Raw genomic sequence first — 15,279 nt, 5'->3', positions numbered from 1 at the left:
TGGCATTATCTTTAAGATGCCATTTCTCTCATCATCTTTCATATCATCTGAAAAGCCATTTTTCTTACTTTATGGAACATCCTGTTATGGGATTTATAGATATTAGACAACATAACTTTTAATGAATGTATAATTCATTAAATTAATGTATTAATTAATTAATTAATTAAATTAATGAATGTATAATTCATTAATACATTCATTTTAATGAATGTATAACTTATAATGAATGTATAATTTTTAGAAATCTTAAAGAATTCGTGGGTACTTTTCTAACAATCATTTATTCCAGAGGTTTTTTTAGAAACAGAATATTCATTCAATCCTTCAACAAATACTGACACATGTGTGGGGAACTAGCCAGACCTTGGAGATCAGATAGACCTGGGTTGTTGTAGTTAAGTCTCACAAGATCCCCCAAGCACCTGAAAAGCAGATACTGATAAGTACACTGTACAGAATTAATTCTTCTAGCACTCACAGCCTCTCAACCATGAGCCACACCACAAAAGCAAACTCTCAATGAAGATAAGAGGCCTGCACACAACTGTCTTCAACTTAGAACCAGAAAGCATGAAATTTGAGAGTTGAAAGAGAACTTCTATGACTTGATTTTGCAGTTGAGATAACTGTAACTATAGGGCTGTAACTCTTTCTATTCCAGTGGATACTGGAAGGAATTTCTTATCAATCAGTTCTCCACCGGAGCATGTGATTAGCACAAGTCTAAAAGAGATGTGACTCACCCATTAATTACATGAAACATTTTCAGCATGACTTTACCACAACAGAATGCTATTCAACATAAACCTACATTTGGTCTCACTGTGGGTTAGAAATATGCTAACGTTATAAAGTTCTAGTATAAGAATACCCTCATATAAGAAAGTTTTCAAGTACATGCTAACATTCAATTATAATTTGGAGGATAACAAAAAACATCCACATTCTAGCTTCTGGTATCATCCAGCCACTGACTCATCACCACGTCCTATACCATCCTGTGATACTGCAGTTTATCTGCTCCAGTTTCTATCGAACTCCTCAAAAGTGCATTAATCTTGTTATCCCAGAAAATAATGTTACAGTGTGTACAACACAGTTGGACTAAATAACTGCTTGCCGATTCTATGAAAACTTTTAAAAAACAGTTTTCACAAATGGCCTATTTTTAAGACGCTGAAGTTCACGGAGACACTGTGGGTGCGAGTCTCTGTGGGGTACAGTGCAGACTGAGGTGCCCCTCCAGCCTACAAATAGACCAGCTAGAAAGACAACAGACCATATTTTACACTTTTAAAATATTAAAAGGTGTCAAATAATAGTTTAGGGCAAGGGCAAGTGAATATGAAATATACATTTTGTACAGTTTTCAAAAGTGGGGAGAAACTAGATGGGCAAAGTGGAGGACTAGAAGGTTACATGTAGTTAATTTATCATCAGACACCAACAGAATGAATCATTTTCATGGTACAAAATGGTTAGCCAACAAAGTACTGCAGAATCAAATTATTTTTAAAAGTTACAAGTTAACTCCAGGAATTTTTCATGCTTTATGTATATTACTAACCCCAATATAATCAATGTCCAAATCATGATAATTCTTGGCACCCACAATCCAGGTCACAATATAGTAGGCAGTCAGCTGAAGATTCACGTAAGGCCAGTTGAAACCTTTCCCCAGCCATCCAGGGAAAGACCATGGTAACCCTGCAGAAAGGAAGAGGCAGAGCTGGGAGGGGTATAAAGTGCTGACACTGTTAGAGACTAGCAAAGTAAGCCAAAAGAACACAGGCTAAGCAAAAAGTCAATATGGATCAAACTAAAGGCAAGATTATATACCAGACACAATTCTCAGCCTGTGTATACCATGATTCCCCACCGACGCTAAAGTCAGGTTCTAAATGCTCTTTCAAGAAGAAAAAACAAACAAAAGAAACAAACTACAACCAAGAAAAAAACAAAAAACAAAAAACCCACCTCTCTGAAAGATGCTTAGCAACAGAACGAAATTAAGACAATTTAATGTAAATCTCCACCACTTGCTATAGGGATGTTTGATATTCAATTCTGTTGTCTGAGGTCAAATCAAAGAATGCTGCCAGGCTTATGCCAACTACCCTAATAAATAATACTGACTCCTCATTCATTAGCACATTTTATTACAACTAAAGGTTACTTAAAAAATTAGGTAATCAAATTTAACAAAGTTAGTTTGTCTTCCTATCAATATATATGCCAATGATTCAATAAGAAAGTACATCTGTGTTGAATGTTATAAAGTAACCCACATTCTTCCAATGATTTTATTTAATAATTATTTAATTTATAATTAATTCTCCCAATTTTCAAGTCCAAAATTAAAATAGAAAAGTCCTAAGTACAACTCAAATCCTAATTCTGTGTCTACTATATTAAAATAATCTCTAAAGCTAAGTTCCTTAACTGCTCATATATATTACCAATGTAGCTCATCACCGAAAAAAAATCAAACTAATCTGACAAAATGCTTATTTTTCTAAACTCAGGAGGAAGGCCTAAGTGTCTCTACATAAGAAATGTGACCCTAAGTAATGGAACATTTTAAAACAAGGAAATATCAAATATATTCTGAGTGTCCTCCTTCGTGAGGACATGGCTCAGCATGCCAGATTTTCCACATATAAATGAGGACTGACCTTGAAAGTTGCCCAACAGCCAAGTATGTGCTGAAGTCAATGAGGCCTTTTACTGCTCAAAACATTTCTGGAATCTCGTACAAGAGTCCATTTAGAGGGAATACATTGATCCTTACTTTCATTAATTTAGAAAAACGTGTTTGTCTTTGTGAAAAATGAATCTGAAAACAACTTGAAATCAAATCTTTAAAATGGATCATTAATCTTACTTAGTCTAAATGTTTGAACCTTGGGCCTCCCTGGTGGCGCAGGCGGTTAAGCACAGCACTATGACTCTGCAGTGCCAGTTCAATCCCCGCTGGCCTCTCGGAGCAACCCATGTGGCGCAGCAGACCTCTCCTGTCTCGCCCACTGCTCCGCTCAGCAGTGTATTTCGTCACTCTGCCTGTTCTGTTCCCCACTCTGTCTCTGGTGAATCCTCTCACCCTCCCACATATCTGGCCTGTATCCCAGTTCTTGTATAAATAAATCTTTAAAAAAAAAAAATTATAAAAAAAAATAAATGAGCCTATTTCAAGAAATCAAATTCATTTCAAATGGTGAAAGTATGCCCTGCTGTGGATGCTAGCAACACTCCACAGGCCAGCATGCTGCTGCTGGAGAAGTATAGAATAAATAGTCTCATTTGAGAAATCACTCAGTGATCCTGTCACAAGGACCTAAGCATGATGAGAACCAGAGTGGGGGCTGGGTTGTTCAGTGTCCCCAGTGCCTGAAACAGTGACCCTCCTGCCACATAGATGAGGTTCCAACAACAGTAAAAAGCAACCACTTCTGTATATGCCTCCTCTAGAAATGCTGTCTACTTCTTTGAGCAATATACAATTGCGCAAATAGCTGGGATCTACTACTACATGGAATATAACATTTTATAAGTAATACTGCCCTTTTATTAGGTAAGAAATCGTGTGGAAGAAAGCAGTTTATCACAAATAAAACCCAGAATGGAACTGGATTCTAAATCTGACATTGCAGTTTACTAATTATCTGAGCTTAAAGTCAGATGAATAACCTCTCTAAGCTTCCACTGACGCCTCTGCAAATGGAAAGAATATCACATTCTCTTACTCCAGAGCACTATAAAGAGCAGATATAATATATAAGAGCAAAGAAAGGATCCTGTCTGACACATACTTGGCTGCTGGTAGCTTACAGGTAGTTGGAACAGTATTATTAGTACCTCAGTATTACTGGAGACTCAACAAACATGACTCCAAATTTACAAGCTAAAGGAGAACAGACTGAGAAGCATGACAAACTTCACTTCTCACCCATGAGCGTAATATTAGGGTTCCGCTTCTTAGCTTCCTTCATTAACCACCACTCATATCCTCGGAAATAATTCTCATCTAAAGCATAATGCATGTGGGAGGGCTCGGTGCCATCTGAAGGGGAGTGAGCAAGAGAGAAAGGAAAGCATCTGTTAATGGTGGACTGTAAGGTCACTTACCTCCACACGTATACACACAAGTAGCAGTATTCTACTTCCAACCCTGAAGTGAGGCAATCAGAACAATCTCAAACTTCCGGGTAGATGAACAAAGCGTATTATTTCATCTTTTTCCATGGCCCTAACATAAAGGTCTTAAATAATAAAACCATGACCTACAATTATATACAGTACTAAGAGAAGTATTATCACATCAAATAACAGAAAATTGGAACTACTTTCTGTTGGGTTGTTGATATCTCTGGGGTTTGTAAAGTCCCATGTCCAACTTTAAGTTCAGATCACCTTAGCATCCAGCTTTTAAATTCTAGATGTGAATCCCAGGCCCCTAAGTCCCAATTCTCAAGCCACATGCTTTGAACCTATATAGCATGTGTTTTATACTGAGATAACAGTTTTTAGAGAAAAAGGAATGCATACACATCCCCACTCTAAAAAATTCTATACTAACCCTCTGTGATGTTGCAAGGTAGAGAACTGATATCAAAGTCCTCGTGTGTGATCATGTTTTACAAACATCTGCCATTGCTTAGGAGGGTCTCACCAGGAGAGGAACCCAGGCCCAATTCTTAAAGGCAAGCCTCAGAATTCATAAGGGCAACCAGCTTCTGTATCTCTACCTTTAAGTTAGCTTCAGCAAATGAAGACGGCCATTGGTTATCGATTCCACATAAATGTACTCTAGACACACCGTCTTAGGACAATGTACATATCCTCTTATAGAAGAGGCCAGAGAAAGTTTTTCTTACCGAGCTTTCTTTCGTTTTTAAATAAGGGTATTTTTTTTTCTTTTAACAGAAATTAAACGCAAATACCACCACACAGATAACTCAATTTACCAAACATCACTTCCAAACATGACATGGCATACAGACAAATCTAAAGTTCACTGTAATGGAATCTGACTATACTTATATAATAAGTAATCAGTGATGCTTTTCTTGGAAACCGAAGACCTGTGAGCTTTTAATTGGCTACTTGTACTATACAAAGTCAATCAAAATAGGAATAATGAAGATTAAAAATTAAGTGGTTAAGAATAATTTTTAAAGAAAAAAAGCAGTATCTCTGAAACATTGATCACTTATTTTTGCCACTTTTATTCAATGCTAATAACCTCTTCCATAATTTTCACATTAAAAGATTTCTTTTTCTAACCTCTCATTAAAATTCAAGGCTGTTTCCATGCTGTGCAATGAATATAGTTTTAATACAACCATGGATTTATTTACTGTTAATTATTTCCACTAAATAAGCAATCTAAAGCCCAAATGCTATTTTTGATGGAAAACTGCATATTTTAATTGAGTTTTTGAAACCTACTGAGAATAAAGGAACAATAAAGAATAATCTAGTAAGCAATAATATCAAAATTGTTACCACTTATATTCTAAAATCACAGTACTTATGTTTAGGTATAAATAAAATGTTGGGGAAAACAATCCCAATCCCCAAATACTCCTACCTGTTGTCTGCCCATCGCCACCTATTTCAACTTTTAGAATATGCAAAGAGGCACCGAAGTTTGGCTGGGGAAAAAAGTAACAGCATTAACACTGTGCTTCACTGTACGAAGGACTGAGCACTTCCAGACAATTACTAATTACTGCCGTTGGTCTTACAGATGCCAAAACCAAAGCTGTATTTAAATAAATAACAACTTATCCCAACAGTAAATTGACATTTTATTTAACAAAACTAAAACTGTGAAGATGAACTATTCAATAGGTGAAATTCACCATACAGCTTCTAAAATATCACAGATGTATTAAATAATTATTTCCCATTACCTTAAAGAGATAATCCAATATTTGAGAACGAAAGGGCTCTGGGTAATTTACAAGAAGTCGAGAGGTTGCCTAAAAAACAAGTTTTCAAAAGTTTATAAAAAAGCAAATCCAATCGTGAACACTTTGTCATAGTACCACCAAGCACATACATATTTGAACAGCCCTTGAGTAAAGCTGAGCTGTGGAAAGTCATTTCCCAGATTGTGTGCTTGTCTGCCTTTGTTTGCCCAATAGCTAAAATACAAGGTCTGAGTAACCAGCCAGTTTCTCTTGTTCTGAGAGGAGGGTTGGCTGGGAGGAAGCTTGCTAAGGCTACTGACGAACCTCATGATTTTAAGTTTGCCTTGAGGAATCTTGACTTAGAGAGAGGTTATTAAAAGAAATGAAACATTTAAAAAATTTCTTCTTTTGCAAAAATGCTCCATTAGAAAGAATTTACTCAAAAAACCAAAATCAACAGGCAACTATAAACCAGAGACATTCTGCAGGGAGAGGAGGGAGAAAGATCAAAACAGGGGTGGGAAAAGCACAAGGGACTAGGGTGATGGTGCACGGGTGAAATGGTGGTGGGACTTTCATGGGGACTACACCCGAGATGAGAAAGCAAACATCGCACAAAAATGAAGAATGATGTAAAAAAATATATAAAATAATAAAAAGGGGGAAAGAAAAAATAGAAATGAAACACAGGTTATCTGTCTTAAGGCCACCTGTCAATTAAAATGTCTGAGGGCAAGGATGAGAAAGATGAATCTCAGGTAAAATTTTCCCATACTACTTCATAGGAAAATTTACAAGCAGCTATGCTAAAAGGAACCACTACTCCCACTCTCATTCTTATCAGAGATCCTGAGTGTTAATCTGTCACCATTAAGAATGATCACACAGTGATCTCCACACTGTACTAAGGAACCCTCACACAAGATCAACATCTGACTGCACAGACAGAGAGGTAAAAGGTGCAGGGGCGAATACCTGATCACACCTTAACCATGGCTGATGACTACTTGAACAAAGAAATCATTAAGCCAGTAAGTGACCCAAAGTATCTTTGGGAACAATATATTCAAGGTGAATAAGAAGGGTTGGTTTTAACATGAAACAGTTTATTTCCTATACTTGAAAACCACTCAGATTCTAGGTTCAAGGCACTGACACCTTGCCCAGTATATGACAAGGCAGACACTTGACTTACGAGGCTCAAGGTTCTATTTTATATCTCATATATGCTACCTCTAACATTCTGACAGTGTCCACGATGCACCCACAGGCCCCGAAAATTTCCCCAGATGCTGCAACTGAGCCACAGATCTGCGGAGCTCCTCTCTAACCACCTCTAACCACCGAGGTCTTTCTCAACTTGAGTATGGCCTCAGTGACCACATTGTCTTCCACGTGGTTTTCTGCTGTCTACCAGCCACACTGCTTTCCAGACTGATGCTCCCCAAACACAAATCTAACCAAGAAACTGCTGTTTAAACCTATCAAGACCTCCCCACCTCCAAGAGTTTCCAATATAAAGTTCAAATTGCCCAGTTGACATCCAAATCCCTTATTTGGATGCTAACTCTGACATTTTATACCTAATCACTCTAATCACTCACACCTTCTCTCTAAGTGTAGAATGCCACTTTTTTTCCTCTTTTTTCTGTCTGGCATGCATACCATACCCTGATTTGACTAATCCTTCAGTTTTAGCTCAAACTCTACCAATTCAAAGGATACCTTCTGTTCTTCCTCCCCGATGAGAAGCAGGAGCTGCTCCTGCAGACTCCCTGGGCACCAGGTCCAGCTCTCCACCATAACCCTTCCAGCCCTGAGCCCTCATCACTGCTTTACTCTTCTGTCTGTCCTACCTCTATGTTCTTTGAGAAGAGACTGTGTCTTCCCCAAGACCATAACCTGATACAGAATTTTAGTCAATAAGCATTTACTCAGTGTCTCTCACGTTATCACGTGTTGCACTGGTACAGGCAACTTAATACAGAAGACTGAGCCAGGAGCTTCCCTGCTGACATTATTTGCAAACTACATTATTTAAAAATTATTGTAAAGTAGGTTATCTTACTTGTTCAGTTGATGCCAGACTATAAGAAAATGTATGTAAAGGATCTAGCACAGTAGATAGCACATAGTAAGTTCCCAATAATTGGCAGGTATTGAAAAACTTGTTTTTAAGTGTTGTCACTGTTCTCAAAGAGCAGTCTAGCAGAGGCTCAAATACTAAAGTAGAAAACTCTTAAGTATATGAGTTAGCCACATGAACCTATCCTTGAGTCAAGGTAAACAATGCTTCCTGCCCGGCATTATGCTACTAGAATTGTGTATTTTGCTGTTTCTGGGTTATTTTGTACTCTGTGCACTCATATCCTTAATTTAGAAAGTGTCAATGCTAAGCAAACACACCACATCATTATGCTCTTGGAAGCCAAGTCACCTCCAGTGCAACGGCATTGGTCAATAGCAATAGTCAGTTAAAAGTAGTAGAACCAGATGTTGAAATGCACCATCAAGCAATGACATATTACCAAATTATACATCCCAAACAAGCACAAGAGTGGTTTATAACCAAACCAGAAGAAATCTTAGCACAACAGCTAGAACACAGTAAGCTGTCAGCAAATGGCAAGCATTGTATACCTACCTGATTTGGAACAAGGTTTTCATTTAAAGTCCTTGGGCTAACTTCCTCCTCCCTAATCTCGGATACAGAGTATTAACCAAGATGAGTCACAAACCAGCCACCATTTTAAGCACTTAACATCTATCCTCACAATTCTATCAGGCAGGAATTACCAAGTCCCTAGAGAAAAAACCGAGACAAAGAGGTTAAACATTGTGTGGCACAATGGACCCTTGGAGATCTGCTCTGAAGTCCACATTCTTAACTACTGCACCCAGCTGCCTTTCCTGTCCTAGCCGACAGGAAGACCAAATGAAAACATTCCACTCTGCCACAGACTTTGCTAGGTGCCAGTGTCTCCACGAACAGGTTTAAAGAGTTGCAACCATCTTCATTCAATCAGCACTTACTGAACTTCTAAGATAACTGACGCAGTGTACACAAATGACTGTTGGCTAGCTTGTCAGATGGGCTAAGAGTCTACTACTCTGACTTATAAAACAATTCTCATTTTAACAATTTTCAACTGAGCCAAATTAAAATAACTCCAGTTTGGGGCAAGTTTAAACACTGGATTTAATGTATTAAGTAAACATATCTTATAGGCCAAATGGGTACTCTACTTATGAAATACTGACAATTTCAAATTTAAACCACAAAAATACAAGAGAATGACAGGGATAAAGAAAAAAATACATTAGCCCATTAGCCCACAGGTTACTTTGAAATAGGTGCCAATGAAGTAGTAACATTAGTTAATAAAAGTGTGAATCGGTTAGGAAAAGATATTTTCCCCCCAGGTCAGAATCTGTGATCACAGTGTTAGGGGGAAAAGGATGTCCTAAAGCTAATTCCATACAGGCTTTGTGGACTCCACCCCCACCCCAGGCCAAAGCCAAAGACACTGGGAACTCCAAATTCTATCACCACCAAAGGGAAGGTGGCTGGGACCTGAGGGTGGGGTTAAGTAGCCAGGTTGGTATAAAGGCAGACACGTGGGCTTTGGAGGGGTCCCCCATTTTGGCTCTCCACCAGCTAGCAGCGTCTGGCCAGCTCGGAGAGTGACTTTGGGTTTCCTGGTTGGCGGATCGGGTAGGACGCATTAAAGACTTTATTTCCCTATTTTCTCCCTGAGTTGTACATTTTCCTTATTTCCTTTTCCCTTGTAAATAAACCTTTTATTAACCTTTTGTGTGTGCCTGCAGTGGAGTATTAGTAAGTCCCTTGTAAGCACGCGGGTGAGGACCCACAGCCAGGCAACCCGTTCAATATCAGGGCTGCTCTATAACAGCAATACAGACCAAGTTTGACAAAGCCTCACAACTGGCTTTTTCTTTTTGTAATGCAAGTGCCTGACTTAAGCTTTGATTGCTAGGGCATTAACTTCAAAGAAGCCTCCAACACACACACACACACACACACACACACACACACACACACACCACCAGCCACATGACACACACACACACACACACACACACACACACACACACACACACACACACACACACACACACACACACACACCCCACCAGCCACATGACTAGGTAGAGAGCCAGGTCAAGTAGGGGGGGCAGCCCAAGTTCCTGAGTTGTAGAAATCTCAAGGTTGAGTTTCGTAACTATTTGGGGCCCTTGTTTTGTCTCCATCTTAGGTTTTTAATTTAAAGTGAGGCCATGAAAAAGTAGTTTCCCCCCACTTTTACCCCATTAAAAGCAGAATTGTAGGCCCACGTTTTCTATCAACTGTGACCCCACTATGTGGCTCCAGTTATGTGGTCCCATGTGTGCCATGTGCTTTCCAAAACCTGAGAATAAGAAATCTTTTTTCCAGAGTTTCCTGATAGTTATAGCTGAGGGTGTCCTGCAATCATAATAAAAACAGGGCTCATCCGGGACTCCCCTACTCCCCTGGTGGCGCAGCAGTTGAGCGCTGGGTTGCAAGGCTGCCTGCAGCCTCTGCAGCGCCAGTTAGATCCACGGCCACCGGCGAGGATCCCACAGAAAAAAAAAAAAAAAGAAAGAACAGGGCTCATCCACTCACCTGGGACTGGCACAAAACCACGCAGCAAGCAAGCACTTAAACTCGTGTGAATTGCTTCTGAGCATAAAAGTTCCATCTGACTCAACCCAACAAACAGCCTATTCAAGATTCCACCTTAATGCTTTCAAATTAGCTCTAGCACTGATCTGGGATACAAAAAAAAAAAACCTTTCACCTAAAGGCCTGGCGCCATAAACCCCACAAACCCATAGGTTACAAACAGAGGGGAATGAGACAAAAATCAAGATTACAGAGAATGGGGCAGAAACAACTACATTTTATTAGGAGCCAAGAACAAACGTACTGAGGAAAGCTCTCAGGCCTGGAAGTCACCTGTTGTTGCAGAAATAAATTCTAGCCTTTTACCCAGACAGGGGAAGAACAAGCGGTACTTCAGGAATGGTGGGGTCAGGAGTAGCTTTATTACTCATGCATGAGGTCTCATACCTGGATAGCCTGGTAAGGTCTGAGCACCAGTCTAGGGACAAAGGGTTTCTTTTACACATAACCATCTTACATTGATAACATGGGTCAGTAAGCACAAAGGTTTGTGACAAAAGACAGGTATTGGAGGATGCCCTGGGAGATCAATCAGCCTGGCTGGCAGGCTGGCTGGCCTTGTTAAAATGTAACCTCTTTTAGGTAATCTCATCTAGATAGGCTTTAGAGATGCAAAACTTGTTTACATTTACTTTGCATTATTAACTGCACTAAACCTATGACTCTTTTAACAGAAAACAGGAAAGATTTCATTTGCTTAGCAGCTCCATTTCACTGTCAGCAGGAGCAGAAGCTAAAGAAACATCAGCCAGGGCCCACACCAACTCTGCAGAAACCTAGGATTCCTTTCAAGCCTCCTTTACATAAAATCTTATGGAATGCCCCAAATAACAAGAACCCCTTTCAACTGTCACAGCCAAGAAAGGCATGCCAATGAAATGTAATTGGTATCCTGGATGGGATCCCAGAACTGAAAAGAGCATTCAGTAAAAAAGTAAATAAATACGAAAGGCAGTATAAACTTCCATTAATGTTAACTATGTTGGTTGTGACCAATGTACCATGTTAATATGGGATGCTGATTAACAGGAGAAACTGCCTGCAGGGTATATAAGCAATGTATTGGTAACTTTTTTTGTAAATCTGAAACTATTCTAAAATGTAAAGTTCCTATTTTTAAAGCAGCAATTCATCCCCTGCTCTTGAGATCCTTGAATCAAGAAGGTCTCTCAATAGTATTTGTGTGTAAAGCAGATTCTCAGGTCACACCCAAAACTACAAAGTCGGGCAGGGGGGCTAGAAGACAGAATCTGCATTTTTACAAGCAAACACCTGGTGATTGTTCTGCACCCTAAGGTGGCAAGCCAACTATTCCTCCTCCTCAAACTCAAAAGCAGCCACCAATAAGGAACAGTCACTGGCCCATCCAAAGGGTAATTCATCCTCTTGGTCTCGACCATCTATGGGTAACACAGGTCCCCTCAATAGTTTAAAAACAAAACCCAGACCATCATTCGATACTACTGGAGCCTACCATTAATTTAAAAAAGAACTCTAATCATCTTAAAAAGGTCTTGAGGCACCTGTCCTGCCTCCAACAAAAACCCACGGGGCTCTCGCCCTCAGGAAGAGCCCAACCGCCTCGCCTCCCCAGAACTAAAAGCTCCGACCCCCCATCCACCCCCCTGTCTAAAAAGGAAGCGCCCCGGTCAAAGCACCCCACCGGGGGCGCCCCTACTGCAGGCGGAGGCTCCGCGGCTCTCGGGCGGGTTCAGGAGCGCCCCTCCCGGAGTGCGCGCTCCGAGGGGCGCCCAGGATGAGGGTTCGAGCCCCGCTCTGGCCATTCACTAGCCCTGTCCCTCGGCGGCTTCCGCAGCCTCATCTGCTAACCCTAAGCGTCTCCACAGGTTCATCTTAACGAGCAACCGCCCGTCCCCGCCCCCCAGCGGTGCGCCCGACCCGCGGTCGAGGGGCGCCCGGGGAGCCTAGCGACGACGTGGGGTGCGCGGAAACTAGGGGCTGCGCCGCGGGGGCTTGTGGGGCGGGACGGGGCGGACCCCGGCGCCCTCCGCGCACCCCACCGCCTGCCGCTCACCCCGCCGCCGCTGACCGCGCCGATGCCGTCGAACTCCCGGCCCAGCCCGTCGGAGTCGTCGAGCACGTATGTGCCGCCGGGCGCCAGCAGCGCGCACAGCAGCAGGGGCACCGCGGCGCGGCCCGCCGAACCCGCGGCGGCCGTCATGGCTTTCTTTCGGCGTTGCTGGGAAGCCAGGACTAGGCGCTCAGCCATTGTGTGGGTCACATGACTCCGGCGCCCGGGGAGGCGGGTCCGGTGGCCGCCATGATGGAGAAGGGCAGGAGGCCGCTGACGCCTCTGCCGCCATCTTGAGTGCGGGTCATAGGTCGCCCTCGCACCCGCCCTGGTGTGCTGGCCTGGCAGAGCGAGCCTCGGCTGGCGCTCCCAGGGCAGGTGTGGCTCGGGCCAGGGGCTTCACTTCGGTGCTCCTTGCTGGAGCACTTGAGGTAAGGGAGGGTGGGTTTCCGAGCAGGGCAATGAGTGGGCTGCCAGGACCTTCTCCAGCATTACATGGTACACACGGCGGAGCAAGGGAGAGGATCTGCCTGCGGCCCCTCACCAAATCGCAGTTCTGGTTTCACCATGGCCGAGTGACTTAGCTGTCATATGTCGTGGGAGACATAGGGTTAAGGAAAAACAAAGTAGAATGGCAGTAATGCGTAGTCGAATGCGTGTCACTTGGGGCAAACGTTAGCTGACATGGTTCTCCATAGTGGTAACTGTAAGGTCGAGGCCGGGGCAGTGATGAGGCAGAGGGAGGAACTTGAAACTGTGGCCACCCGCATCCTGGGAGCTGGCTCTACCCAGTTTGCACCTGCCTGATAAGCAGCCATGAAAGAACAATAAGCTCCAAGAGAGAACAACTTCTTTGAAAAGCAAGACATAAGGCCAGATCCTGTCCTGTAAAAGATTATCCTCATCCCCTGAGGGGTGCGACTTCTCCGACCCCCGGGGGTTGGTGAACTTTGCCTGGTGGCAATAAACTTTTTGCCTGGGAGAAATTTAGCCTGGCTTTCCTTTTCTTTACTGCGCCAAACCTTTCAGTAACTACTCTGTGTATTTAGATATTAGCTTCATAAAGCATCTTCCATGTCCAGTTGAAATGGGTCCAGGGAGAAAACTGGAACTGGCAGGAAAGTTGTGAATCCCAAATCCCTGGGATTTGACACATCCAACATTGCTCTGAGATTTCTGATTTCCTTGTTATTGGAGCAAATTGAAGCTACTCAGAAGTTGCAGATCAAGCATTCTGACTCCCAAGATTACATTTACCAGACCTGAGGAAGGTTATCAGTGTTTGCACAAGCCTGGGGACACCAAGATGGCAGGGAGAATACCCAGAGGCTACCCGACATGTGAGCCTTTGTCTTCAGGGTCCTACTTGCAATCAGATTATGTTGTTCAGACTGTTTTGGGACCACAGTTGTACTAGGAGGGAGCACTCTCTCTGGGCAGTACCATTAACACAGTCATCAGGCCCCTCTGATATCCCTGGGTTTTTAATAGACAGTAGCTCTATGTTCCTTGCCCTTTCTCTCTTTACATTACTATTGGTCTATTTTGATTTACCAAGAACAGTCCCAGCTGATCTCTACTGTCCCAACATAATTAGTAATAGTGCCCCTTTCACCCTCAAAGTGTACTGGTATACATGATGAATAATATCATCCGCTATTATCTGGGTCCATTGTTTTCTTCCATTTCTTTTCCCAGTACAGTACAAACCTGAATTATCTACTTTCCCTCACACCACCATTCTATGATTAAAGCCAATAACTATCTAAGAGCCATAAATTTGCCTTCCTAGAACTGACTCCACTCCATTCTAACAATTTTTTAATTATGAGCTGGCTACCAGTATTGGGGCCTACAAGCCCCCAATAATGCTAAGCTTCCTACCAATCCTGAGATTTTATGTCTGTGATATACATATAACAAATGTGATGTACATATAACAAATGCTTAATAATGTGACTAAGAAGGGAAATACAAAGGTAATAATACAGGAAAGTAGCCATACACATAAGATTTAAGTTCAAACCCAGTTTATGCCATCCTTGCGTGCATCATTCTTGCACCTTGCATGTGGAAGGTGAGGGTGTGGCACAAATATTTGTGCAATGTGTGAAAACTGTAAGAGGAAATGGAATATTTAACAGAAAAAGTGGCCACACCCCAGTGATATACCACTAGTTCCTGTCAGTTCGTACCAAAATTAATCCTTATCCCCCCCCCCACCAAAAAAAAAAAAAACCCTGTGGTTTCAAATTTCTAATCTATGCTCAGGAAACCATTAGACAAGAAAGTTCCTAATAAACCTATAATACAAACTGAGAAAGCCAGCTCTCTTGGGCAGTGGGCATAGTACTCTAGTACTCTAGTTTGCTCAAGAGGTGAGGTAAAGGGAAATGGTGGTTATCAGACCAGTGAGCAAGTGTTCAGTTTCCTTCACTTTGGTGGTTTTGTAACAGGGTGGTCCCCAGGAAAGGGGAAAGTTCCAGGTTCCCTGCCCCACCCAAGGGAGGGTGGAGCTGAGCAGGGAGAGAAGAAGCTGCAGAGGAGACTGAGGGAGGAAGGAAGCAGGATGGAGCCAGGAGACACGTGAAGAAACTGTGCTT

At 42.1% G+C, this 15,279-nt stretch overlaps 1 protein-coding gene across 2 annotated transcripts in view; it reads right to left on the bottom strand.

Annotated features, from left to right (window-relative positions):
• GALC (galactosylceramidase) overlaps positions 1–12,874 on the bottom strand; it is a gene marked incomplete at its 5' end in the record, with an annotated part of 38,813 nt that extends 25,939 nt beyond the window's left edge. Inside the window, 5 exons of one of the 2 annotated variants that reach the window (XM_084240966.1) lie at positions 1,571–1,710; positions 3,950–4,063; positions 5,594–5,657; positions 5,919–5,987; positions 12,680–12,874. In XM_084240966.1, the coding sequence (XP_084097092.1) occupies positions 1,571–1,710; positions 3,950–4,063; positions 5,594–5,657; positions 5,919–5,987; positions 12,680–12,874 (582 nt within the window). The remainder of the gene's footprint in view (positions 1–1,570; positions 1,711–3,949; positions 4,064–5,593; positions 5,658–5,918; positions 5,988–12,679) is intronic. The other variant, XM_084240967.1, reaches the window with a different exon arrangement.
• Between the last annotated feature and the right edge of the window lie 2,405 nt (positions 12,875–15,279).

Source organism: Talpa europaea, assembly GCF_964194135.1.
Source record: "Talpa europaea genome assembly, chromosome: 8".
Taxonomy (NCBI): domain Eukaryota; kingdom Metazoa; phylum Chordata; class Mammalia; order Eulipotyphla; family Talpidae; genus Talpa; species Talpa europaea.
This window is presented reverse-complemented; position numbering and strand designations above follow the sequence as displayed.